General features: G+C 50.0%; 1 protein-coding gene across 1 annotated transcript; it reads left to right on the top strand.

Moving 5' to 3' along the window:
- The first annotated feature begins 413 nt into the window (after window positions 1-413).
- On the top strand, window positions 414-3,511 carry LOC134434373 (zinc finger protein 572-like). The gene is made up of 3 exons (XM_063183038.1): window positions 414-574; window positions 2,357-2,438; window positions 2,625-3,511. Exons 2-3 carry the CDS (start codon window positions 2,384-2,386, stop codon window positions 3,293-3,295), a joined length of 726 nt encoding a protein of 241 aa, XP_063039108.1. The 5' UTR covers window positions 414-574; window positions 2,357-2,383; the 3' UTR covers window positions 3,296-3,511.
- Window positions 3,512-26,531: the final 23,020 nt, after the last annotated feature.

Genomic DNA, 26,531 nt, shown 5'->3' with positions numbered 1-26,531 from the left:
ATTGAACTGAATAAGAAATGGGGTAGAGAGAAGGAGAGAAAGAAATCGGGAAGAGGTCTCAGAGAGAGAAAGAAAAAGGAAAGAGGTCTCAGAGAACAGACAGAAATAGGAAAAGGCTCTGGGCCGGACTCCGCAGCTCCCAGGGACACCCGCAGGGCGCAGCGTCTGTCATAATTCCAGCCAATCAGAAGAGGCGCTAAACAATGCTCAGCCAACCAGAGCTTTTCTCGCCGATGACTCACCGGTTGCCAGGCGGGCCCGCAGAGCCCGGCGGCCCCGGAGCGGAATTTGGGGCTCGGGCCGGGGGACGGATCCGCCCCGGGGGGGTCCCCGAGCCCCTGCCCAGCCCTGGGGCCGATCGGGGGCTCCCTCACCCAGCAGCCGGTGCTGCGGGGCCGCGGGGCAGAGCGGTGGGAAAGGGGTTCCGGGCTGGCAGCGGAGGAAATGCGGGAGGAAGAGGAGGGAGAGGAGGAGCAGGAGCGGGAGCGGGAGAATCGCGGCGCTCGCAGCGCCCGCACGCCGAGCCTGCAGCACCCCCTGCCCCGGGAGCATCGCCCCCAGCCCCGAGCCGCAGGTGAGGGCGGAGGCCGAGCTCGCCCCGGCTCCAGCCAGGGGTCTCCGGGAGGATTTTTTGGAGAGTGTTCGGAGCCGGCAGATCCCGGACTCGAGCCCCGGGTATCCCCGGGCTCCCCAAGAGGAGCTTTTTCGGGGGGGGAGAGCAGCCGCGATCGCCCCTCGGAGGGTCCCGGGGGTCCACGTGGGGATGGCCCGGTACCGACAGGGCGGGACATTGGTTTGGGGATCCCCGTGAGAGCCGGGGCTGTGGAAGGGGGGATCCCCGGGGCGTGGAGAGGGGAAGGGGCGATACCGGAGCTGGGGGACCCCCGGCAGCCCGGAGATGAGGCGGGGACGGGACCCCCTGACCCTGACAGGGGTGTCCTGGGGTGACTTCATGATGCTCGTACCCCCATCGGTCTGTTTAGCCCAGAAATGAGTTCTGCATCTTTAAGGCTGGTTCGGAGAGCGAAGGGGAGGAGGGAGAAGCAGCAGTTTGTTTTCAGAAACTGCACTCACTCCTCCACATTCCAGCTCCTGGACTGTTGTGATGCCTTAAGGAACTGGAACAGAGACCAGATGGAGCTAAGAGGAATAAAGTGGATTTTTACTGAAATGCCTTCAAAGGCCACACCATGTCAGCACAGGAGCCACAGCTGTGGCTCTGCCTGGATGGCTCCAAGATGGGAGCAAAAGAGGGCTTGGTCATGAGATCTCACGTTTTTATAAGTTTTAGTCCATTTGTATATAGAAGTTAACTGCTCAATTAATAGTTTCAAATTATGAAGTTACATCTTCCTTTCTTGCTTGCCTGCTATATTCTTTCCATGTTGTTTATGCTTTGGGCCTGAAGTTTGAAGAAATTGTCCTTGAGTCTCCAGCTAGACCAGGATTGTTTTGTCTTCACCACCCTGAGAAAAGATCCCAGTAACACTTAATATAAAGCTAAAAGCTGAACAACAAAGCAAAACAGAAAAACTTAAAACCTAAGGTATCTGTTGTCTGTGGACAGACAGACAGCAGGACAGAGCTCTCCTTTGCTTTTAGTTCGTTTTTAGCTCTCTGAGGCAGAGAAGTTCCCTGGACTGTGATTTTTCTTTTTCTTTGGAGCTGTTTAATCCTGCTCTGGACTGAACACCCTGAACACCACCGGCAGCTCCCACTGTGGCCCACCTGGCCGGGCCTGGGCTGCGGCATTTCCAGTGCTGGAGGGACTGATAAGAGACTGATATGAGACTGAGTGAGCTGAGTTACAGCCCACAGAGGGACTTTTTGAGTTTGTCATCTATTTTGGAGCAGCAAGAGGTTTTTTTTTTTTTAATATTGTTAATTTTTTTTGTGCTGGTGAATGCTTTGCCTGTTAAATAAACAGGTTTTTTCTCCTTTTCTCTGAGAAAATATTTTCTTAATCTGGTTGGGAGAGGGGCCACTTGAATTTGCTTTCTAGAGGAAAATCTTTTGGAGATTTTCTCCCAAATTTGCCCTAAACCAGGACAGGGTGGTGGGAAGAGAGGGGAGCCCCAAGTAGCTGGACCAGAGGGAGGCTGGAGAGGGGAACCCCAAAACCCCTCAGCATCCCTAAGCAGGACCCTGGAGAGGGGGGATCCTCAGCAGCCCTGAGACAGGGGACCACCAGAACTCCAGAGGGATAAGACTGGAAATGGGACACTCCTGATGGCTTTTTTTTATTCACTCTTGATTTTTGGAGGTTTTTATGGACACCAGATGACTTCTAGAGATAGACTTGGGCGAGAGGAATCCCCAACCCAAGGCATTCACACCTTGTTTTTCCCCATGCCAGGATTTCCCATTCCCAAACCTTGGCTGGATGGAAGAGGAGAAGGCTGCAAGGAAGAGGAAGATGCCCCGGGACAGCCAGGCAGGTGAGGAGGAAGTCAGTGCCCCTTTCCCCCTCTCTGCTGCTCCATCTCCCAGCCCAGCACGGCCCCCAGCTGCAGGACAGCCCTTCTGCCAACACCGTCCTGCCGGGGATGCACTGGGGGGATCTCCTTCCCCTTCCCTCTGGCGTGGAGGCAAATCCCATCCTCTCCTTGTCCTTCCTATGCCAGGGAAGGAGCTGAGGATGGAGAGCAGGGAGGACAAATCCCCACAGCAGAACCTCGTGGAAGAGGCCATTTTGGATGGCTTCACAGTGCAGGAATCCAACAGGGAGGAAAATCCCCAGAGATTCCACAGGAAGAGGGGCTGCAAACCCAGCCTGGGGTGCTCTGAGGAGGAAAGACCCACCCTGTGCCCGGAAGGTGGACAGAGCTTCAGCCAGAACTCAGAGCTGGTGGCCCATGAGCAGCTTTATGACAGCAAGAGGCCCTATGAGTGCTTGGAGTGTGGGAAGAACTTCAGGAAGAGATTCAACCTGATCTGCCACCAGAGGATCCACACTGGGGAACGGCCCTACGAGTGCTTGGAATGTGGGATGAGCTTCAGCCACAGATCTGACCTGGTTGTCCACCAGAGGTTCCACACTGGGGAGAGGCCCTACGAGTGTCCCAAGTGTCAGAAGAGGTTTCACACCAGCACCCACCTCCTCGTACATGAGCGGATTCACACAGATGAGAGGCCCTTCCGCTGCCCCAACTGCGGGATGGGCTTCAGGCACAACTCCAGCCTCGTCACCCACCAGCGCATCCACACCGGGGAGAGGCGCTGTGAGTGTCCCCAGTGTGGGAAGAGCTTCTCACAGCGCTCGATCTTTACCCGACACCAATGGAGACACCGGTAAGGGCAGCCCTGTGAGTGCCCCGAGTGCAGGAGGAGCTTCATGCACTGCTCCAGTTTCATTCCCCATGGGAGGACCCATGTTGGTCAGAGCCCTGGTGACCCACATTCCCGGTGATCTGCATTGGGAAGATGGCTGGGTATTCTTTTGTTTTGACCCTAATTTTCTTTGGATTCATCTTCATCCCTTTAAAACAGAGAAAATTGGGGTAAAAATCAATAAATTCATCAACACTTTTTACATGTGCTTCAGAGGAATCTGGGATTCAGGGAAATTATTGGGGGAGTTTGGAGGTTTTCGGGGTGTTTGGTTTAGTTGTCTCCCTTTCTTGGCACTCAAAGAGACAATAGGGTTTTATCTGTCACCTCAATAGCACTGAAACTACTCACTCCCAACCCAAAATTCCTTGATTCCACAGCCCCTTGGTGTGGAATGGGGTTGGAAAGGGATTGGGAGAAGTGGGTTGCAAATCCTGAGGGGTGAGATGGGCATTGGGTGGGGCAGAATGGGTGGGATGGTGTTTGGGAGGTGGGAAATTGGGGAAGTACAGCTTGGGGGCGGGGGGGTCATGATGTCCAGAAGGGGTGGGATGGGTTGGGGTTGGGACTAGGGAGGTGGGCTGGGGTCTGGAATGAGACAGCCAAAGTTTGGGGATGATGAAGGGAGGGAGAGCCCATTACTGAGTGAGTTTTTTAATAATCTACATTCCTGAAGAGATTCTGGGGTATCTTATGTTTCTGAGGCAGTTTTTGGGCACTCCCCAGCTCTTGGGGGTTTCCTGAGAGCAGCTCCATGGAGCCCCATTGCCAGGGGTGGTTGCCTTGGGCATGATCTCAGAGCTGTATCCAGAGTCCATTGCCTCGGTGCTGGAGAGCAGAGAAATGATGAACGGCCCCAGACATCTCCAGTGTGTGTTTGGGGCAGGGAGAGTTCTGCATAGATGGGGTGGTCACCGCCCCACCCCAGCCACTGCAGCCTCTGGTGCAGCCCCAAAGTGGCTGCCAAGCCCCTGGCACCCCAAAAACCCCACCTGAGAGAGGGACCAGAGCAGGTCAGGCTGTGACACAGGTGTGACACTGAAACGTCCCACGGCTGCAGAGCTCACAGCAGCTGAGATCCAAGACTGACTGTGGATCTCTCTCTCCCTCTCTCTCTTCTCCTGACTTCCTCTTCTCAAAATCTGCATAACTTGAAGTTGGGCAGGTTAGAGTTTGCGAAGTCAGTGCTATATGAGGTGCTTTACTGTAATTCAATGCTGTTTAAGATTTCCCAAGTACCTCATTCTCTGAAGTTTGCAACTAAAAGTTTGTTCTCCACCCTCCTGAGCAGTTTGTTGTTTTCTCCCCCTGGCCATCCGTCCTGCAGGCTGTGCCCCCTGTGCGTGCTGTTCCTCTGCCCTGGCCGGCTGCACTCGCCCATCTCGCTGTGCCCCAGCATTTCTCACCCAGGGTTTCTGTGCCCTCCCTGGGCTCCCTGCACCCAGCGCTGCCGGCTCCTGGCACACAGAGCCAGGGCAGGAGCCCACCCTGCCAAGGGGCTCTGGAGCAGGGCGGGGGCTGCGATGGCTTCTGAGCTCAGCAGCTTCTCCTGGCATGGTTCCATGGAGACCGAGCACAGCAACGCTGCTGAGCATTGTCCCTGCTGAGGGTCACACACTGCCGGGGCACATTCCCTGCCTGCAGGATTGCTGAGCACTGTCCCTGCTGAGGGTCACACACTGCCGGGGCACATTCCCTGCCTGCAGGATTGCTGAGCACTGTCCCTGCTGAGGGTCACACACTGCCGGGGCACATTCCCTGCCTGCAGGATTCGTGCCCGACCCAAGCACTGCACTGATGGCTCCAGCACTGCTTTCCAACAGAACCAGGGGAAGGCAAACTGTGTGCAGCTCATGGTATTTTAGAGTGTCTAAAACTCGCTACGTCATTGATCTTAGACGTGAGATCCATTTGGAACTCATGGCATGGAGAAGTAGTGCAAGATGAAAAAGGGGAGCATAGAAATAAAGAGAGGAAAACATTTCAGATGGTTTCTTTCCATTTCACTTTCACAAGCTGATTCAGTTTTACAGAAATATTCTCTGTGACCCCGTCTGCTCTTTTCAAAAACCTTTCCTGGAGAATGAGGTCGAGCTCCTGTCACAAGATGTGCCACCAACTGCAGCTTCTCTGGCCTTTCCACACTGTGCATGCAGCAGGACTCCTGCAGCAAAGCACGACAAAGGTTTTGAGGACTTGACAACTTGTCCTTTCTTTTCCTGGTGGACTGGGGTGTAGTGCCTTTGGTGAGGTTTTCATTGGTACTGTTCTAGGTTAAGAAAACAGGAGGTACCAATACCAGGAATTGCTAGGGAATACAAGCCTGGCTGCATGCATAGAAAGCATCTCCAGAGCCTGCAGCCACAAGTGGAGAGTTGTGTGATAATCATTCCAACCTGTCACTGGACATCTTGAAAATTATCTGGAATGTGAAAATGCTCTGACAGGGGAAGTTTGTTTCTGAGTTCAGTGTAGATGATTCCACATCTGGTGCCTTGGTGCATAAATCAAGAGCACAATCAGTTCATGAGAAGCACCAGAACAAGCTGGACCTCCCAGAGCAGCCAACTGAAAGAATCTGAAAAGGAGAAGTGCAGGGAATGACCTGGTGAACCTTGCCAGAATGAAGGATTTTTTCCAGTAATTCCTAATCCATTCCCTTGGCTTTTGGCTTTCTTTGCAAGGCCAATTGCATCCCAGGTTCAACATGAAGTGAGAAGTCTGAGCTTGTGCAAGTGCCTGAAAGATGCCCTGTTCCTCTGCAGGGACACTCAGGCTGGAACAGGAGCCCTAGCCCTGTCTGGGGCAGCCTCCTCTGAGCTGGAATTTGTGCCGTGCTGGGAGAGGAGGAGGAGGGGGAGAGCGCTGGTGCTGTGTGGCAGGAGCAGGAGGTTTGGGCCACAGGACATTCTGTCTGCGCCGCTGCCCCACAATGGGCGGCTGTGCCCGGGGCTCTGGGCCTGGCCCCGCATGCGCTGAACTCCCTGGGTTGGGCTCAGGTTCCCGCTGAGACTGGGCAGAGCCTGGGCTCAAAATGGGGGCAGCAGCAGTGCAAAACATCTCTGGGCATCTGTGTTTCCTGCTGCTGGGAAGGAGCCATGAAGTGAGTCAAGTAGTTCTGGTTTCTGTTTCTCCTGGTGGATTTTTTAATTTAATTCCACACTATGGAGGCAATTTCTGTGGTGGCCTCTGTCAGCTTATTCTATATCAACAGCTTCAGCAACAGGGCTGTGTTTGAGCACTGTAAATGTGGCCTGTGTGGCTTTAATTCCCCTCGCCTTAGGGCTCAGAGGCTGGAGGGCATTCCAGTATCTGCTGATCTCTACGTCTGCGACAAAAATACTGACTTCATTGTCATGAAAGCACCGTGCGTAGCACCAACTGAAAGAGGCACTTGCAGTTTTATGTATAAAATTCAGGTTGCAAGCAGAAGAGGGCCAAGAGCAGCCATGATCCCCAATTCCCAAGGCAAAGGCACAAGCACCTCTGGCTGTCAGCTCAGGGTGAGTAAAAGAGCATTGAAAACAGTGCTGGAACCTGATCCTTTCTTCCTCTGAGGGCTGGCTCGGGGCAGCACAGGCGGGCCCTGAGCAGTCAGGGCTGTGTGTGGGTGCTGGCTGCTCTGCTCCAGAACTGAGCTGAATAAAGCCCTTGGGAGCCGAGGCAGGAGCAGGCGGGAAGGGGCCGGCGCTGCTGCTGCTCCTGGCCGGGAGCCCCGGCTGGGCCGGGCCGGGCCGGTGTCCCCTGCGCTGCGGCTGCTGCTGCTGCCAGAGCCGGGCGGGACTTGGGGACAGGGAACGGACATGGACACGGGGGACAGCAAAGGCCTGGCGGCCGCAGGGATGGTGGCGCTGGGGCCGGGGCCAGCACAGAGCTTCAGCCCGCAGTTAACCCCGAGGGAAGCGCTGGGGAAAGGCTCCATTTCAGCCTTTCTTTACTTGTCGCTGTAATGAAGGGACTGAAATGAAAGGAAAACAAGCAGGGCCCGACTCCTCCTCTGGGAGGCGCCCCGCGTCTGGGGCTGTGAGGGGGCGTGAGGGGCCGTGAGGGGCTGTGAGGTGTCACTCTTGAGTCGAGAATGACACAGAAACAGGCGGGAGGCAGTTTGTAGAGAGAGTGAAAGAAGGTTTTATTCAAGAGAACCTTGTGGTTTTTATAGCATGAGATGATTTATTCTATTTGATTGGCTGGTTAACAAAAATACATTACACTGTCCTTGAGAAGAACAGAAAGACAAAGTAGAAGAATACCACCTGCAGATTGTTTATACTTAACAAGTTATCACATCCCTACAACACCCTAAAAATTCTCACATGCTGCTGTGAGAAACACTTGCTGTTTCTCTCTCTTCCAGAGCATCCACAGTGAGGGTCTGTGAGGGGTCTTGGGGAACTGTGAGGGAGCCATGAGCTGTGGGAGGCTGTGAGGGGCCATGAGGGGCCATGGGGAGCTGTGAGGGGCCATGGGGAACTGTGAGGGAGTCATGAGGGGCTGTGAAGGGCCATGAGGGGCTGTAAGGAGCTGAGAGGGTCTGTAAGAGTCTGTGAGGGGCCATGGGGAACTGTGAGTGAGCCATGAGGGGCTGTGAGGGGCCATGGGGAGCTGTGAGGGAGCCATGAGGGGCTGTGAGGGGCCATGAGGGGCCATGGGGAGCTGTGAGGGGCTGTGGGAGGCCAGGCTCCTCATGGGACCAAGGGTCCATTGTGACACTGCGGAACCAAGGAGATCATTGTTGACAGTACAGAACCTCATGGAACCAAGGGGCCATTGTGGCATAGCAAGGCCTTGTGGAACCAAAGGGACCATGGTGACACTATGGAACCTCATGGTACCACAGGTCTATTGTTACACAGCAGCCACAGCAGGGCCCCAGAACCAAGGAGATCATTGTGACACTACACAACCTCAGGGAATCAAGGCGTCCATGTTACACCAATGAACCTCATGGAGCAAAGGGTCCATTGCGACACTGTGGAACCAAGGAGACTGTTGTTGACAGTACGAAAGCTCATGGAACCAAAAGTCCATTGTGACATTGTGGGGCCTCATGGAACCATGGAGACCATTAGGACACTTCAGGACCACTGGAACCAAGGGGCCATTGTGACACTGCAGGGCCTTGTATAACCAAGGGGTCCTTGTAGCACAGCAGGGCCTCATGGACTCAAGGGGATTAAAGTGACACTGTGGGGCTCCATAAAGGGCTGTGGAGCTCCATAAGGGGCTGTGGGGGCTCCATGAGACCACAGGGCCATTCTGACGGTGGAACCAAGGATACCATTGTTACACTACAGAACAAAGGAGGCCATTGTGAACCAGCGGGGGAATCCACTGGGACTATTGTGACACTTCAAGGGCCATTGTGGAACAGCAGGGCCTCATGGAAGCGATGAGACCATTGTGACATCCCAGGGCCTCATGGGAGCAGGGGGCCATTGGGACACTGTGAGTCCCCATGGAAACAAGGGGCCAGTGTAACACATCCAGGCCTGCTGGAGCCAAGGGGCCACTGTGATCCCAGGAAACCCAATAGAACCAAGGGGCCATTTGGAGACACTGTGACCTCATGGAAGCAAGGGGCCATTGTGGCCTTGTACAGTCCCATGGCAAGAAGGAAACCATTTGGACACTGCAAGGCCTCATGGAAAGCAAGGGGCCATTGTGCCACTGCAGAGCCAAGGAGACCATTGTTATATCACTGGGCCTCATGGAAACAAAGATCTGTGGTGATCCTACAGGGCCTCATGGAACCAAGGGGCAATTTTGATGCTGCAGGGCCCCAAGGATCCAGGAACATGGAACAGGTCTGGGTGGCTGGGCCTCCTGGGGGCTGCTTGACTGGTCCCGCTGGCCTTGGCATGTTGAGAGTTGCTTCTTACCATCCCCTGAAACCCTGGAGTTCTTTGCATTCCTTCCTGTGGGAAAGAACTGTCCTTCTCCTCCAGGGGTTCAAGACTGAAATTGGGATTCCTCCCCCAAATCTGATTATATCCGAGGATTATTCCCATATGAAACCTGCCAGGACAGACAGCTCTGGCTGGCCTTGGCCTCTTGGGGGCCACCCCTCATGTGCCTTCAAAACACTGGGGGCCTGTTCTTTTCTTCCCATTGAAAAAAACACTTTCAAGTCCAGCCATCCATGGCCAAAATTGAGAATCCGCCTCCAAAATTCTTTATATGGTTTTCCAATGGTACCTCCCAGACAAAAGCTGCCAGGGCTATCTAGATTCCCTTGGCTGCCCTGGTAGCCCTGGTGTTGCTGCAGGGCCTGAGTGCTCTCAGGACCGGGCACAGCCCTGGGGGTGGCAGTGCCAGGGCTGCAGCAGGTACAGGCCATGGGCACTGCTGGGGCAGCACTGACGCCTCAGACCAGGCCCTGGGGGCTCCAGGCTCCTTGCCCAGGCTCTCCCAAGAACACACCCAGGCCGCTGCTACGCACAGAAAACCCCCGTGAGCAGCCCAGGCTGGCTGTGGGCAGGCTGGGGGCAAACAGCATGGCTGCGACCCTGCAAGGGCCCTGGGGGAGATGGGAATGAGCAGCAGAGGGCTGATCCATCCCCAGTGCACTGCACAGCCCAGGGCAGCGTCCCAGAGCGTCCTCATGGAGCTGCCAACAACATCCCCCCTCTGCAGCCCTGGCCTCTCCTCCAGCTCACACAGGTGCCCCATCCTTGCACGCACAGACACGGCAGCACTGGCTCAGCAGCCCCTGTTTGCATTGCACACAGCAGGGGGAGCACCCCCATGCTGTTGGTGTGGGGACATGAACCTGAGGGAGCAAAAATGCCATCAGCCCCTGGGGCCAGCAAGGGCTGGGGAACACCAGGGAAACCACTCAGCTTTGTCCTGGCCTCTGCACTCAGCCAGAAAGTTTGTTCCCATCAGCTGGGAGTTTCCTGTCCCACTGCAGACGCCGTTGCTCAGAGCCAGGGCTGCGTGGCAGCCACCCCCAAACTGCCCTGAGCATTTCCTTGGCTTCACCTTTTCTTTCTTTACTCTTCCTGATACAAATGTCTTCCCATTGCCCACCCCTGTTCCCTCCCCTGCAAACAGCCCATTCCTTCCTGCCCTTTTCTCTCTGGCCCCACTCCCCATTGCAGTTCCTGACTTGGCACCATGGGGACGTCCCTTGGGCAGCAGGATCATCCTGCAAGTGCTGCAGGAATTGTCTGCAGGCTCCTGCAGTGCCTAATTCTGCTCCCTTGCCAGAGACACCCCAGGCCAGGGGGGCACATCTGGGCTGCTGTGTCTGGCTCTGGGGCTCACTGTTCTGGGCAGTGAGGAGGAGCTGCAGAGGCTCTGCAGGACTGACAGGATGGGCTTTGGGGCTGCCAGGAGAACCTGGGCTGCTGGAGCTTCTGAAGAGGAGGCCCAGGGCTCCTCCTGCAACTGCTCCAAGGGTTCTTTCAAAGAATCCCAGAATCAGCAAGGGTGGAACAGGCCATGGAGATCATCAAGTCCAGCCTGTGCCCTGACACTGCCTTGTCTCCCCTGAACCTCCTCTTCTCCAGGATAAACAACCTCAGCTCCCTCAGCCACTCCTCACTGGACTTCTGCTCCAGACCCATCACCAGCCTTGTTGCCCTTCTCTGGACACGCTCCAGCTCCTCCATGTCCTAAATTGGGGGTACCAGAACTGCAAACAGCACTTGAGGTTGTTTTGCGGAGAAAAGAAGAAACCTCACAACTTTATAGAAGTTGTAAAGCCCGGTATGTTTATTTACGGCGCGCGCTGGACGCAAGTCCCCCAACAAGGCATGTGTACCTCTGAAGACCTCGAGTCTTCTTTTATCCCCCTTCCAAATGCATATGCATACAGTTTCACAATAAGTTCATACATATTCATTCCGTGTGACATTTAGCACCAGTTCTTCTTTATCAAAGGAATTTCTAAGTCGGGGGCAAATCGGCCTTGTGGTCTTTTCTGTTTTTCTTTCTGTCTCCTTGCTGTCTCGGCATGCGAGTTCTTCCTTCAGCTTTGGCCTCACAGACTTTTCACCTTTCTTAGACACTTCACCTAATTCAGAATGGATCTTTACTCTGTCTCATTCCCCCTTTCCTAGGAAATAAGTAAATTCTTTTACTTAATGAAAACCTTCACAACAGTAAGTGTCTTTTAGTGCTTCCCCATGTGCTTTTGACAAAGTTGTTAGTACAGCTATTCGTTGTAGCATACAGCAGCACAAGCAGTTCTCAAGCATACCCCCTTTTCCAGTATATACGAGCACAGTTTTCTGGTCAGTGACTGGATGAATTTCGAAGCGACAAATACTCTGCTCAGTGTCCAAACACACATCCTGAGCATTAATAGTATTGCTTTCACAAATGAATCCCATCTGTTCTCTAGCAGTGCAGGATTCTAAGTTTCATGGTTTAATCCTAGAGCAACGATGGGATGGATAACATAAACAGTGGCATTATGTATGGTAAGCACAAAGGCAGTTGCCACATTAGAAACAGGATCATAGGTGAAATTCACCATAGTCCGCCAGGTTTGAAACTTCCTTCCAACATCAATTGCATTATCCCACACAATTTCTTGAATTGGAAAATTACTTTCACCCCTTTCCCATATGATCAGAGCTGCTGTTGCTTGTATCCATAACTGTGCTTGTATACAACTGAAAGCTAAGGACACATTATCTTGTACTATACTAAGTGCTTCTACTATCAACTTGTGGTCTTGGTCCCCGGCCTTTTCATACTTCCTTACTTTGGCAGTACTTTTGAAATCTGTCACTGGCTAGTTCCTAATGCCAATAGAGATTACTATAAAGGCTGCTTCAATTTTGTTAGGCTACCTGCTGCAGTGGCCAGTTTATTCACCAGTATTTCTGAATCAATTCCATTTAAAACTCCTAATCTTGTCCCTAATATGCCAGTTAGATGTTTGTTATGGGGAACAGGAACTGCTTTCTGTTTATGACCATCCCTCCCTGCTAGAGGGATGTGCTGGGCTCACACTGCAAATTCAGACACACTTCACAAGTGTATCTGACAGAGGTTAATGTCATAATTGAGGCAGATGTTTGTTATGAAATGTAGAGACCTCAGGTATCTCCTTCCCCCTCCAAAGCACCTGATTTCCCAGATGTGTGGCAAGCAGGAATGTCTCTCCTGGTCTACGAAACCTCACCCACCTTGCCCCTAGCTTCAGGTCCAAGCCTCAAGTAAATAGTGAAGGGGAAATCTGAGAGAAGAGCCTAAATTCATTGCAGTGCCTCAGAAGAAACTGGGATCAGGTTTCTGCTGCTTGAAACACTCAGCACAAAAGTGATGCTCAAAATCCTACAGCCTGCTGCTGAGCTCTGAGGGGGGGGTCTCTCTCTACCTCTTTTAAACAGAATCCAACCGCCTCAGAGGAAGGAGGAGCAGGCTGATTGGATTTTTGAGATGTTAATTTGCATTATCAACTCCACACGTTTGAGAGACCATTCTGGATTGAATAATAGCTGTTGTTCAGTCACATCCACTTTGAATTCAAATGAAAGTCTGATATTAATTCGAGCTCAAAGGCAGGTCACTTCTACAGGCTGTATCAAGGTGAAATTACACCAACAGTCTGATTCACTTATGTTATCACAGATTTCCTGGTGTTCATATACACCAGGAGAGGTTCAGATACTAATTACATCTGGTCTCTCATAAGCTACCCTATTGATGACCTGGCACCCTCCTTTGATTTCTTCTCCTCTGATTCCTTGAAGAGTTCCTGTTCTTGCCATTCTTGCTCCTCACATATCTGATTCTCGTGGATTACTACAGTAGATATGTTTAAATCTTTTATCTCAGAAGTTTTTCCCATGGATCCAGTATACTGATTAAATGCCAGGGACTAAGGCCATTTAGCATTACTTTGAACAGAGGTACTCTCAAGTTCTGAAACTTCAGTTATGATTACACACAATACAATTCTACAAACTAAAATATGAGCTACTCCCGACCGCAATATACTCATTTTGCCCGAGTAAGTTTTAATCTCAGTTCATTGTCTCCTGGCGTCACTCCTTAAGGGGTTTCTGGGCCTTCTTCACCCGAGAGTGATGAATCCAGGCGTCCTGTTCCTTGATTTTGATTGCAGTGAAGGCGGTGAGAAGTACTTGCAGTGGTCTGTCCCACTGTGGTTCCGAAGTCTTCTCTGTAAGAGACTTAACATATACATCATCCCCAGGCTATCTAACTCCCTGCTCCGAGTTCCAGCCACATGTTTCTCAATTACTCTGAGCTGTTTGCTTAATGCCACCATGTAGGTGGACATTCTGGACATTCCCTTTGTATTCTATATGGTCTTCTATAAGGCATTCCAAAAGGACTCAGCATTCCTTTAGCTCAAGGTTTAGTTTGAATTTGCAATAGTGCTAGTGGAAGAGCTTGGGCTAGGGTAGATTAACTTCTTGCCCCAGTCTTATTCATTCTCTCCACCTGGTCGCTTGATTGGGGGTGGTATGGGGTGTGAAGTTCCTAATCTGTGCCCAGATGGCTACTAATCTGTTGCACTATTTTGGAAATGAAATGTGATTCTTTATCTGAGGATATTGTGACTGGAACTCTGAAGCGTGATATTATTTCTTGTAAAAATAATCTGGTCACCTCTTGAGCTTTGACAGTTCTGGTGGGGAATGTTTCTGGCCACACTGAAAATGTATCTGTCAATACCAGTAAATACTGATACCCCCCTTTCCTTGGGAGTTCTGAGAAGTTAATTTTCCACTGCTGTACAGGCCCATGGCCTCTCCCAGTCTGACCGAGTTTTGGTCGGGGGCGTATTTTGGGGTTAGTCTGGAGGCAAGGATCACATTGTCGGCTTACCTGAGTGATAGTGGCATATAAATTCCTGACAATGATACAACGATTGTTTCAATCAGATTTGTGTAATGCACTCTGTATCACTCGCAGCCTTGGTCATTTTGAGAAAGGAGCCACACTCTATAAAAGGCTTTTAAGTAGTTAGGCCCTAGTGTGTTTTCTAGTGCCCTTCCTTCACTAGTAACCATGAAAATGGGAAGGGATTGCTAGCTCTCTTTCAATGGTAGCCCATCCCTTACAGTTGTACGTCTCCTTTGATTAGTATTATTGTATTATGGCTTACCTTCGAGGAAAATCTGTACCTCACCCTTTGCTGCTTTCTTTGCCTCTCCATCCGCCAGCTCATTCCTTTCCTCCAATTTTAAGCTCACTCTCTAGTGTGCCTTAATATGCTTTTTCAGGTAGCTGAACTGCTTCCAGCAGCTGGATTGTCTCTTCTTTCCCTGTGAGGTCAGCAGTCCCCTCTCTTTCCAGATGGCTCCATGTGCATGTATGACTCCAAATGCATTCCTTGGGTCTATGTAGATGGTTATTCTCCTCCCTTTTGCCCTTTCCAGGGCACGGGGCAGGGCAATTATCTCAGCCTTCTGCGCAGAGGTACCTGTTGGTAAGGGTCCAGACTTGATTACCTCTCTGCAGTTAGTCACTGTGAACTTTGCAATGTTGCTTTCCTGTCAGTGAACCAGGTCTCTGCATCATCCGGAGGAGTGTCCCTTAAGTTTGGGCGGCTGGAGTAGGTAGCTTCATTGGTCTCTAGGCAACTATGATGTACTGCTTCTCCTTGATTCCACTGAGAAAAGAAGCTGGGTTGACAATATTAGTCACCACTATCTCTACATCGTCTTGCTCTACCATGATGGCCTGGCATTTCAGAAACCTCTGTGGTGAGAGCCAGTGGCCACCCTTTACTTCCAGTACTGCGGACACTGTGTGGGACACTAGCACAGTCATTTTTGTCTCAGGGTAAACTTGCATGCCTCTTGAATATTCAGCACGACTGCTGCTACAGCTCTGAGGCAACCTGGCCATCCTTTGGCTGTTGCATCTAGTAGCTTAGAGAAGTAAGCAACTGCCCTCCGGCATGGACCCAAGTCCTGAGCCAATATTCCCTGGGCAATTCCTTGCACGGAAAAATAGAAAGAATAGTTTACTTACATCTGGAAGTTTCAAAGCTGGAGCCGACATGAGGGCATTCTCTCTAGCTGGCGAAAGGCCCATGTGGTGTCTTGTGTCCACTGGAGATCTCTGTTTCCATTGGCAATAAGAGCACAGAGGGGTCTGGCAAGCAGTCCATAAAGTCTGCTGCTCAGCACTTATTGGAAAAAAAAAAGCTCCCAATATTACCAGTTAGATTGTGCCTGGGCCAGTCTGACCCTCGCTGCTGGGCCAAAGGCAGCAACTGCGGTGTGTCACCCCAGAGATCCCTTAGCTTGCTGGTGGTTGCAGCTGGGCACTGAACAAGTCCAGGCTTGTAAGGGACCCCGTTACCTCAGGAGGATAGCTTCAGGCGATGTTGAAGAGAAAAAGGAGAGGATTCTGCTGGAGAGTTTAATGTCCAGAGGTTTATTCCATGGTTACAGAGGTCTGAACGTGAGGAGCTGCTCCAACAGAACAATGACTGCATGGTCTGATCACCTTTTTAAGCTCAGGGACAGGGGGAGGGGAGGTACAGGTGAGCCACCAACCAGGTGAGAGGGGCAGGGTCTCAGAGGAAGATGACACCCAGACAGGCCAATGACCCCTGGGCCTGAGGGGCATCCTTTGAACTTGACCAACCACACGCCTTGCTGGAACGTTTAGCCTGATTGACAGGACTCACTCAGCATGGGGGCAAGGGGGAAGGGATAGACGTACAGGCACACCTGGGAAAGTGACCTGGAAGGCCAAAATGGGACATCACAGCACACCACAACATCTCCCCCTAGTTTTGTTTAAAAAGAAGAGGACTATGTTTGTGGTGCAGAATGATTGCCAAACCATGGTTGGTAAATCAGTTCTTCCTCTACAGGAGGGTCAGTGTTTTCTACTGAGGCTTCCAGGTCATCTATTGGAGCACTGAGGGCTTCCAAATGGTAGACTTCAGGAGGGGGAGATGTGCTTGAAATTAACTTGAGCACCATGCATTTGATTAGTCCAAAAACAATGCTATAAACTACAATAACTATAACTAAAATAAACAGAACTAAAACACAGTTTTCAGAATAGATCCCAACCAGCCCGAGAGTCCCCAGCCTTTGAACAGTTCATTCAGCCAGTTGTCAGTTTCTCTGTTGATGTCTGAGAGCCGTTGTCAAGGTAGTCCATACGTGGTTTGGGCTGAGGCACTATGCAGGAGGTCACAGGTGGGATGATCACGAGTAGGACGAGAAGCAGGCTCGGTCTCATGGCGTCTCGAGGCTACACATGAACAGTGGGATCTAAACTGGTACAAAAACTTGAAACAAACATATATTATAAACTATTCCAGATAGGAGGCTTAAATGGAATTTCCTCCAGAGAACACGGGCGGCGTTTTCTTCTCCAGGCAGCATGAGCAACCTGGGGTGCTTCTGTAGATTTCTCTGAGACCTTGGGAACATAGGGCTTTACCCATTTGGAAGGGACCCACCTTAAACCAGAGGGGGTGGACACACAGGCATATCCACGTCCCCAAGTAACCAATTTGTAAGGTCCCACCATTTTCCAAGTCTCAGGGTCCTTTACTAAAACTGGAGGTTTTTCCTTAATTAACCTATGATTGCTCCCCCCAAAGTGGCGTAGGATGGGTGGGTTTAGGCTGTCAAAAGAACAATTCAGAAAATTTATTGTGAATAGCGCCCTGGATAACCGGATGTGGGGAGGTTCTACCTTCAGAACCTGTTGTTGCTGGTCCAGGACCCTTTTAAGATCACGGTGAGTTCTTTCTACAATGGCTTGACCTGTAGGGGAGTAGGGGATGCCAGTTTTGTGCTCTACTCCCCATTGCTGCAGGAAGCTCCCGAATTCCTTGGATTTGTAAGCAGGCCCATTATCAGTTTTCAGCTCCTTGGGGATGCCCATGAAAGAAAAAGCCTGCAAGAGGTGCTTAGTAGCATCAATAGATGATTCTCCTGTGTGGGCAGAAGCATAGACCGCTCCAGAAAAGGTATCTACACTAACGTGAACATATTTCTGCCGTCCAAAAGACTGTATGTGTGTTACGTCTGTTTGCCACAGTTCACAACTGTTCAGTCCCCTTGGGTTTGCTCCCGTACTCACTGTAGGGAGAGCATGTTGTTGGCAATTTGGGCATGTGGCCACAATCGCTTTGGCCTGTTCTCGAGTGATATTAAACTGACGAACCAGGCCAGGTGCATTTTGGTGGAAAAGCTGGTGGCTGATTTTTGCCTGTTCAAAAACATTTGGGAGAGTGGCCATCACTGCAGGAGCAGCAAGAGCATCTGCCCTTCTGTTGCCTTCAGCGATAAACCCTGGCAAGTCAGTGTGTGACCTGACATGCATCACATAAAATGGTTGCTCTCGGTGAGTGACTAACTTTACCAGTTTTGAGAGCAATTCGAAAAGTGCGATGTTAGACACATCTTGCAGTATTGCTTGATCTGCCCTGGATACTACTCCTGCCACATATGCAGAGTCTGTAATCAGATTAAATGGTTCTGAGAACCTTTCAAAGGCCCTAACAACTGCAGCCAATTCAGCAACCTGAGGTGAACCTTCTACCTCAGCAATGTCTGTCTCCCACTGCTGGGTTTGAGGATCCTTCCAAGTCATAACAGACTTGTGGGACCTCCCAGATGCATCTGTGAAGACAGTTAGAGCCCTTTTTAAAGGTCTCCTACTTAGAGCACTTCTCAGTTTTAAGGTAAATTGAACATCTTGTTCGAACAATTTGTGAGCGGGCCGCGCTACCGAAATTTGTCCTGAGTAGGAATCCAGAGCAAACTGCAACACTTCATTTTCTTGAAACAATTGTTCCAGTATTTTCACAGTATTTTGTCCTGATTTTAACTCAACTGGAATGTGAATGCACTTAAAATCACATCCTGCTAACTCCCTGATCCGGGTCCTTGCTTTCCGGATCAGTTCTGCTACCAGCTCCTGAGGCTTTGTCAGTCTCTTGGACCTTTTGTGACTGAGGAAAACCCATTCTATGATCAAGAGAGGGTCCCTCTGGTCCCGGTCCTTTTTTGGTGTGTTCTTTGCCTTAGGTGTTTGTTTTTCCTCCCACTGGAAAATAATTCCATGGAGGTGTGGCAACTTACCTAGGATGATAAATTTGAATGGCAGGTCAGGCCGGCATCGGTTGGCCTGTCTTGTGGACATTGCAATCTGAACCTTTTCTAGAGCTTTCCGTGCCTCTGGGGTAACAGACCTAGGAGCACCTGGGTCCTCTCCCCCTTTCAATAAATTGAAAAGAGGGGCAAGGTCTTCATTAGTCAGACCGAGCCATGGTCTTACCCAATTCAAAGACCCACACAACCTGTGGACATCCGCAAGGGTCTTGATCTTTGGATTGATTTCTAATTTTTGAGGAACAATGGTCCTATTTCCAATTTCTAAGCCCAAATACTTCCAAGGTGGCATCTTTTGAATTTTCTTTTCCTGGAGCTCGAACCCTGCAACAATCAATGCATCGATCGTTAGGTCAAGCGCATGCGTGAGTAAATCATCATTGGGGGCACACACAAGGATATCATCCATATAATGATAGATGATGGCCTTCTCTGCGGCTGCACGTACTGGGGAAAGCAGGGAAGACACATACCACTGGCAAATAGCTGGAGATACCTTTAATCCCTGAGGAAGAACGGTCCAATGGTACCTTTTCATAGGGGATTCCATATTAATAGAAGGGACTGAGAATGCAAAACGCGGTGCATCGTCAGGGTGCAAGGGGATTTGGAAAAAACAATCCTTAATATCAATAACAGCTAATTTCCAATCTTGGGGAAGCATTGTTGGGGATGGCATACCAGGTTGGGGAGAACCCATATCTTCAATTACATTATTAATTTGTCGGAGGTCGCAGAGGAGCCGCCATCTCTTTTTGTCAGCTTTTTGGATGACAAACACTGGAGAGTTCCATGGGGACATGGTCTCCACAATGTGGCCCTTTTTTAGTTGCTCTTCCACTAGTTCTTCAAGCACCTTTATTTTTTGTTTACTTAGCGGCCACTGTTTCACCTGAACTGGTTTGTCTGTTATCCACTTCAGTTTTTGGGTGGGGCGCTGTTGTTCAGTGACTGCTGTACAAATATGCTGTGGAGAGTCTGGAATATCAATTGTGACACCCCACTGGGCCATTAAATCTCTCCCTAACAAAGGTTCTGAATAATCCAACACAAATGGACGGATATTAGCCAATTGTCCGTTTGGTCCCTCAAATTGAATAATGCTTTTGGATTGTCTTGCCAATTGCAGACCTCCTACTCCTTGAAGGTGACCGGCAACATTTTGCAAAGGCCAATGTGCTGGCCAGTCTTGTACTGGAATTACTGTGCAGTCTGCACCTGTGTCTACAAGCATCTCAATGCGTTTAGACTCCCCACCCCCACTGACATTACACCATAATTTGGGTTTGTCTTTTCCAATAACTTGGACCCGGGCGACTGTGGGCCCTTGTTTTTTGATATTTTCAGGTAAAGATGGCACAGGGATAGCTTGTGCAACAATTTGTCCCTTGGGAAGAAACAGGAGTGGGTGGAAACAATGCAGGCCGAGAACGAATTGCTCAGGATCTGATGTTGTCATTCCCGGAGCAATTTCGATCTCTTGTGGTGTGTGTTTGGTGTCCCCAATGACGATGTACTTACAACGAATCCGGTTCCAAGTACCTTTCTGTTCAGGATTGACAGAGACAAAATGCCAATCAGTGTCCTCCAGATGGAGTGACTCAGTCAGCTGCAACCTGTAAGGCTCATTGACAGAAGACGTGGTTAACACAGGATCACCTAAATCATACACAGTCTTTGAAGCACCTGCTTCACTTACACAATCATTAATATTATCGCGTGCTTGATTTGTTTTGCTACCCTTATTCCCTTGGCCTGCTCTTTTTGTGTCTATGCGCCTGGCAGGCCGGCGCTGGCTCTTCAGTTTTTTTGTTGTTGTTGACCCCCAGGGAGGGCTTGTAGTTCTCCTCCCCTGCCATTTCTAAATTCATCAAATTCCCTTTTCAGGGGGCACTGGTTACTGCAGTGCCCTAGGTTGTTACAAAGCAGGCATGGTTTTGTGGGCTCAGCCAGTGCTGGTCTCCGCTGCTGCCCAGGGTACTGCTGTGATGAGGGGAAAGGCGCAGGGCTGGCAACGGCGACACGCTGAGGTGGTCTTGGCAGCAGCCTTGGTCTGGTGTCTTCAGCCACACTCATCAGAGGCACTTTCCTGTTACAGACTAGGAGCATATCTTTTAACGTAGGGGTAGGTTCGAGAGGAAGGCTGAGGATTGCCGCTTGACACTGATTATTTGCATTTGTAAACGCCATTTCTTCTAAAATTGCTTCCCTAGCATTCTCTTTTTTAACTTGTATTTCAATAGCTCTAGTTAACCTTTCTACAAATTTAAAAAAAGGCTCTGATGGTAGCTGTTTAATTTTACTATAGGGCTCAAAAGGCCCCTCAGGTTGTAGGGAAAAGAACGCTTTTTCAGCTGCTTCCTTTACTTTTTCGAGTGTTTCTGCAGGAATTGCAGTAGCTTGGATTGAGGGAGAAGACCATTGGCCCTCACCACAGAGGTGCTCAATGGTGATAGGGTTACCACTGTTGTCTTTGGCTGTGTTTGGATCAGCATGCAAGCCTGGGAGAGCATCATTCAGCATTTGTTTCCATGCTATTCCCCATAATTTGAATTCCGTAGAGGTCATGAGACAGGAAAAAAGCTGTTTTAAATCATGTGGAATCACTACAGTCCTACTCAATTCAGAATTTAAAAGGCCACGGAAATATGGACTGTGTGGACCATATTCTTTATGAGACTTACAGATCTCTTTAATTAATTGCCGTCCAAAAGAACTCCAATTAGCAGTTGGAGCTGCTCCCCCCTGAGCTGCAGGCTGAAAGGTAACAGGAGCCAGTGACAACATGGGACTATGCATTGAATCTGCTGTTCCCTGCTCTGTATCCCTTGAATTGGAAGCATTGGGATCACAGATAGAGGTTTGGGGGATGGCAGTGGGTGTGTCCCCACCTTGGGAACCCGGGGAGGGGGTGGGGACCGGGGGCCGGCAAGGGGCGGGGATACTGTGGGAACAAGGGGCGGGGTCAAGGGGCAGGCAGGGGGCGGGGACACCTGGTGACATCACGTCAGAAGACGCCCCCTGGGAGGAGTAGAGGGGCGGAGCTGAGGGAATTGCAGGAAAGGGAGGGGGAGGGGGGAAGGTATCACGAGGAGAGGGGGATGGGGCTGGAGTTTTGGGATGGTTAAGAGGATTTTGGGAAGAAGAAGACCAGGTTTGGGAAGATGCCACATGGCATCCACCATCTTGTGGACCCCCTAGGGGCTGGGGGCCATTTTGGGTATCACTGCTCTCAAGAAAGCTAACACGTGCTGTTGGTTTCTGAGGATGGGACACAGGGGATTGGGAAAGGTTCCACGCAGCCTGGCCAGGGCCTTGTGGATAGGGCAACTCAGACATTTCAACAGACTTTGGGCATCGACTTCCCAATGAGTTTGATCTGTTTAAAATACTAAGTTTTGGGGAAAGAGGTTTAGGGGTTTTAGAATTAGGAGAGGGAGAAACACGGAGAGCAGAGGTACATGGCTTTACATTTGGCTTTTTCTCCATTTCCTTTTGTTTGAGCAATGCTGTACGAATTTGTAAACTCCAAAACACAAATTTAGCTGAGGGTGCATTGCCAGATTGTCCTAAGATTATCAATTCATTTCCAACTTTATCCCAGAATTGAATATTGTGGATTTCTTCAGGGGAGATTTGTGGGAAGTGGAGGAAAAGCCATCTTATAAATTGTTTCAATTTTCCCTTTGAGAACTTCACATTACCACTATTTAAAATGCTAACAATATTATAATACACTCCTTTTTGTACAATGCTGAGTTTCAAACCCATGTTAGATGTAAAAAGCAAAGTACTAAATCCCGCCTGACCAAGAACAAAGCCAAAATCAGCTACCGATTTCTAAAAAAAAAAACCACAGATGGAAAGGGATAACGAGCCGACAAAAGCTTCACAATGCAGCTGTATATACTGCTTTTAAAATTCCCGGGCAGCAGCAGCAGGGCACGCCCTGCCGAGCTGAGGTGGAAACAAAGCCTCCCACCGCTGTGGAATACACCCCCCCGTGGAGCAGCGAGAGCAGCCACGCCACGTTGCAAGCCGAAACCGGGGCCCCCCGCGCCGCGTGTGCAGAGAACCCCCCCCTCCCTTCCCCCACAGAGAGAGAGAGAGAGAGAGAGGGATCCCCCGCGGCAAGAGAGCCGAGAACCCCCCCTCCCCCGCACAGAGAGAAAGATCTCCCGACCACGTGGAGAGAGCCGAGCCTGCAGAGCCGGGAGGGAAGGGCAGAGAGCTCCCGCGCGAATTCCAAAAGACAGCAAAACAGGCGGCAGAAAGCTAATAGCTAGAAATCAATGAATTCCCGTCTGTGGGGCTGCGCAGCCAAAAATGCAAATGCAAAAAGGAACAGAACTCATGGCAGAGTCTGTTTTTGAGCTCCTGCCCTACCGAGAGCAGAGATACTCACCCGAAATGGAAGCTGTAGCTGGCTGGGTACAGGCAGGTCTCTTCACCGGAACAGGACCCCTCTGTGGGCGAGAGAGGCTCCCCTGTTCTTCCTCTGGAAAATCTGCCCACCAGAAAGGAGCTGGGCTTTCCAGAGGCGCCGAACAGTCCACGAAACTTCTTCTGGGAATATTCCCAAAGTCTCTAGCCGAGGGCCTTGCAACCAAAGCCCCTTTCAGCTGGATGCACAGCTGCCAGAAGCTTCTCCAAGGTGCTGCGGGTCCGTCTTGGGCTGCAGAGTCGCTTTGCCCGCCTCAGGGACGCCAAATATTGGAAAAAAAAAGGCTCCCAATATTACCAGTTAGATTGTGCCTGGGCCAGTCTGACCCTCGCTGCTGGGCCAAAGGCAGCAACTGCGGTGTATCACCGCAGAGATACCTCGGCTTGCTGGTAGTTGCAGCTAGGCACTGAACAAGTCCAGGCTTGTAAGGGACCCCGTTACCTCAGGAGGATAGCTTCAGGCGATGGTGAAGAGAAAAAGGAGAGGATTCTGCTGGAGGGTTTAATGTCCAGAGGTTTATTCCATGGTTACAGAGGTCTGAACGTGAGGAGCTGCTCCAACAGAACAATGACCGCATGGTCTGATCACCTTTTTAAGCTCAGGGACAGGGGGAGGGGAGGTACAGGTGAGCCACCAACCAGGTGAGAGGGGCAGGGTCTCAGAGGAAGATGACACCCAGACAGGCCAATGACCCCTGGGCCTGAGGGGCATCCTTTGAACTTGACCAACCACACGACACCTTGCTGGAACGTTTAGCCTGATTGACAGGACTCACTCAGCATGGGGGCAAGGGGGAAGGGATAGACGTACAGGCACACCTGGGAAAGTGACCTGGAAGGCTAAAATGGGACATCACAGCACACCACAACAAGCACTCACTTCTTACCCCAGGTAGATTACCTTCTGTTTCACTACCTGTGCCTTTTTCTTTGAGACTCTGCGTCCTTGGAGTCCTAGGAAATTCAAAAGGCTTACCGTCCAGGCTTCTCCTGCTTCCCTCATCTGAGTAGCTACTAGAAGATCGTCCACATACTGCAACAGCCTCCTTTCTTCTTGTGGAGCTTCCCGGGACTCTGGGTCTTTGCAAGCTGTTCTCCAATGGGAGTGGGGAATCTTGAAGCCTTCAGGCACATGGACTATGTGAGCTTGTGTTTGAATGCAAAAATTTTCTGGCCGGCTTCGTGGATAGGGAGGCAAAAGAAGGCATCTCTTAGGCCTAAAACAGGGAACCAGGTTAGCTCAGGTGTTAAACAAGTTAGTAAGGTATATGGATTTGCTACCACAGGGTATAAATTCTGTGTTATCTTATTGACAGCCCTTAGTCCAGTACTATCAATTATTGGGCTGATTCCTTCCTTATCTTCCTTTTGAGGGTACTACTCAGTTCTCACTAGTTGTGTTCTTTCCTTAAGCTTGATGCTCATGGGGGAGCATCTTTCACTCTCCCTGGTACAGCAGAGGCCCATACCCTTGAAAACATTTATTTACTTATTCTAATATCTCCTTACTAATGTTTTTAATTTCAGTGTCTGTTAATGTTAAGCCTAACATCTTTATATCATTTGCCTCCAGAGTAACCTTTCTCATTTGAGAATGTTTAGCAAATTGAGCGAATTGTACAAAAGCTTTTAGGTACACATAGTACATATGTTACTTTAAAGGTTTGCACAAGGATGCCTTCTCAGACTGGCCAGTTGTTCAGTTGTTCCCCACACTGCAACATAAACATTCTCCACAGGTACTAAAGCTTTATTTAAAACTGAATATATGGCCCTTGTGTCAACAAAAATTCTTCCCTTTTGGGGAGGTCATCCTTACCCTTCCTCCCTTACCCTTCCTCCCTTACCTTGGGAGGAGCCTTTAGCAAATCATATGTACTCATTTTGTGAACTGTGATTGCTTTGCATTTCAGCATGATAATCCTTGCCTGATTTCATACGTTGCTATCTTATGCTGCATGCTGAACAACATGTTTGATTTGCTTTCTCTTTGCTTGTTTTCCTTTTTCAAGGGCCAAGACCAGAGGGCGGTCTGATCTTACAGTCTCTTTGCCATTCAGGGTGATTTCTTGAAACACAAAGACATTTCAGCATACAAAACTCTATCCCATTTATCCTCCTATTTTAAAACAGTACTAACTGCAATGAAGTATTATAAATCTTTTTATTTTCTGAGCTGCTCCTACTGGCAGCCTTCTCCCAGTGAGCCCCTCCCAAAAGGGGCTAATTTAGGAACCTCTTTGCTCTGGTCAGTTCTCATTATTTATTTCTCCTTGCCCTATCTCGCTTCCACTCAAACCTTTTTACAGACCTTCACAGTAGTTTCTCAACTTTCCTCCTATACACACAGCTCCAGGTGGCAGGTATCAGATGTGGTTCCCACACACAAGTTCTAAGACCTTAGGTTCTGAATCCGCTTGACCAGAAACCTCTAATTTACATGTGCCCTGACACTTATTAGAACAGCCAAACCAGTGTTTCTCATAAACGCCGCACTGCAATAATACCTGCACATCCAGCTTTTGCTCACAGGCCATTCCCGTGTTCCCTGGGGAGACGGGCCAGCCAGAGTTGTCCCTGTGCCCAGGGGGCAGCCACTGTCACCTCACACAGCATGCTAATCAAAAACGTGACATAGACACTATATTCTGAGCAAACAAAATATCAGTCTTTTCTAGTTCTCTTCTTGCACAATCTAATTAAGCCCTGTGTCTACTTACACTTGTTTTACTGCTTTGCAAAAAGGCTGTGCTAGTCACAGCCGAAACTCTGATATGCCCACAGACACTCGCACCCGCACCGCCCCCTTTATCTCAAATTCGCTAGAGCCAAGGCTTGAATTACTGTGAGGGGGGGGAATTCTTGCAATTCCTTTAACTCTATCGTAATTAAGCATAAATCACCGTACTATAGTTCTCCTATGTAAAATGCCACTCTTGTTGCAACAAAATCTTAAAATCTCCACAAACACTACTATACAATCTGAGAATCAAATTATCACAATGCAGCGGAAGAAAATCACCACACAAAACCACTGGGAAAGGGCATATCTCTCAAAGTGCTCGCTTTTCTCAACACAACACAGCATACCGTAATTCAGCATTTACTCACATCAATTTTCTTGGACACAATCAAAATAACAGCACACAGTCTAGAGATCAAAATCAAACATCCAAGGCAAAGGTACTCTCTGAGCTCATACTCACGGTTAAAATGTACCAGATCTACACAAATCACTACATTTAAACACGATAAATACCATCACTGACATTCTTCCACTCGCTTCTCTGCGGGGCACTTCTGTCCCTGCCCCCGCAGCCTGCTGCAGCCGGCGCCTCAGGCCTCACTCGGCTGCCTCAAACACGGGTAGTACTGACCCCCCGCACTGTAGATTTATTCTCTTTTATACACCATACACTTATACACTTGCACGATTAGAAACACAGTGCACTGACCACACAATGCACACATTAACCATACATCAACACAGTGTCCGGACATCACACACACATACAAATAAAGCACACACGGGCTCAACAGTTCTGCTCTATCAGAACTATGAACCCCCAACCCACACATACACGGGTTCACCCGGCTCACCCCTAGAGCCTCTAGCAGTTTTGCTCTATCAGAACGATGAACCCCATCTCTAATACAGCTGCTCTATCAGCTGAACCCAGA

This window comes from Melospiza melodia, unplaced genomic scaffold (assembly GCF_035770615.1).
Source record: "Melospiza melodia melodia isolate bMelMel2 unplaced genomic scaffold, bMelMel2.pri scaffold_35, whole genome shotgun sequence".
NCBI classification, from domain to species: Eukaryota; Metazoa; Chordata; class Aves; order Passeriformes; family Passerellidae; genus Melospiza; species Melospiza melodia.
This window is presented reverse-complemented; position numbering and strand designations above follow the sequence as displayed.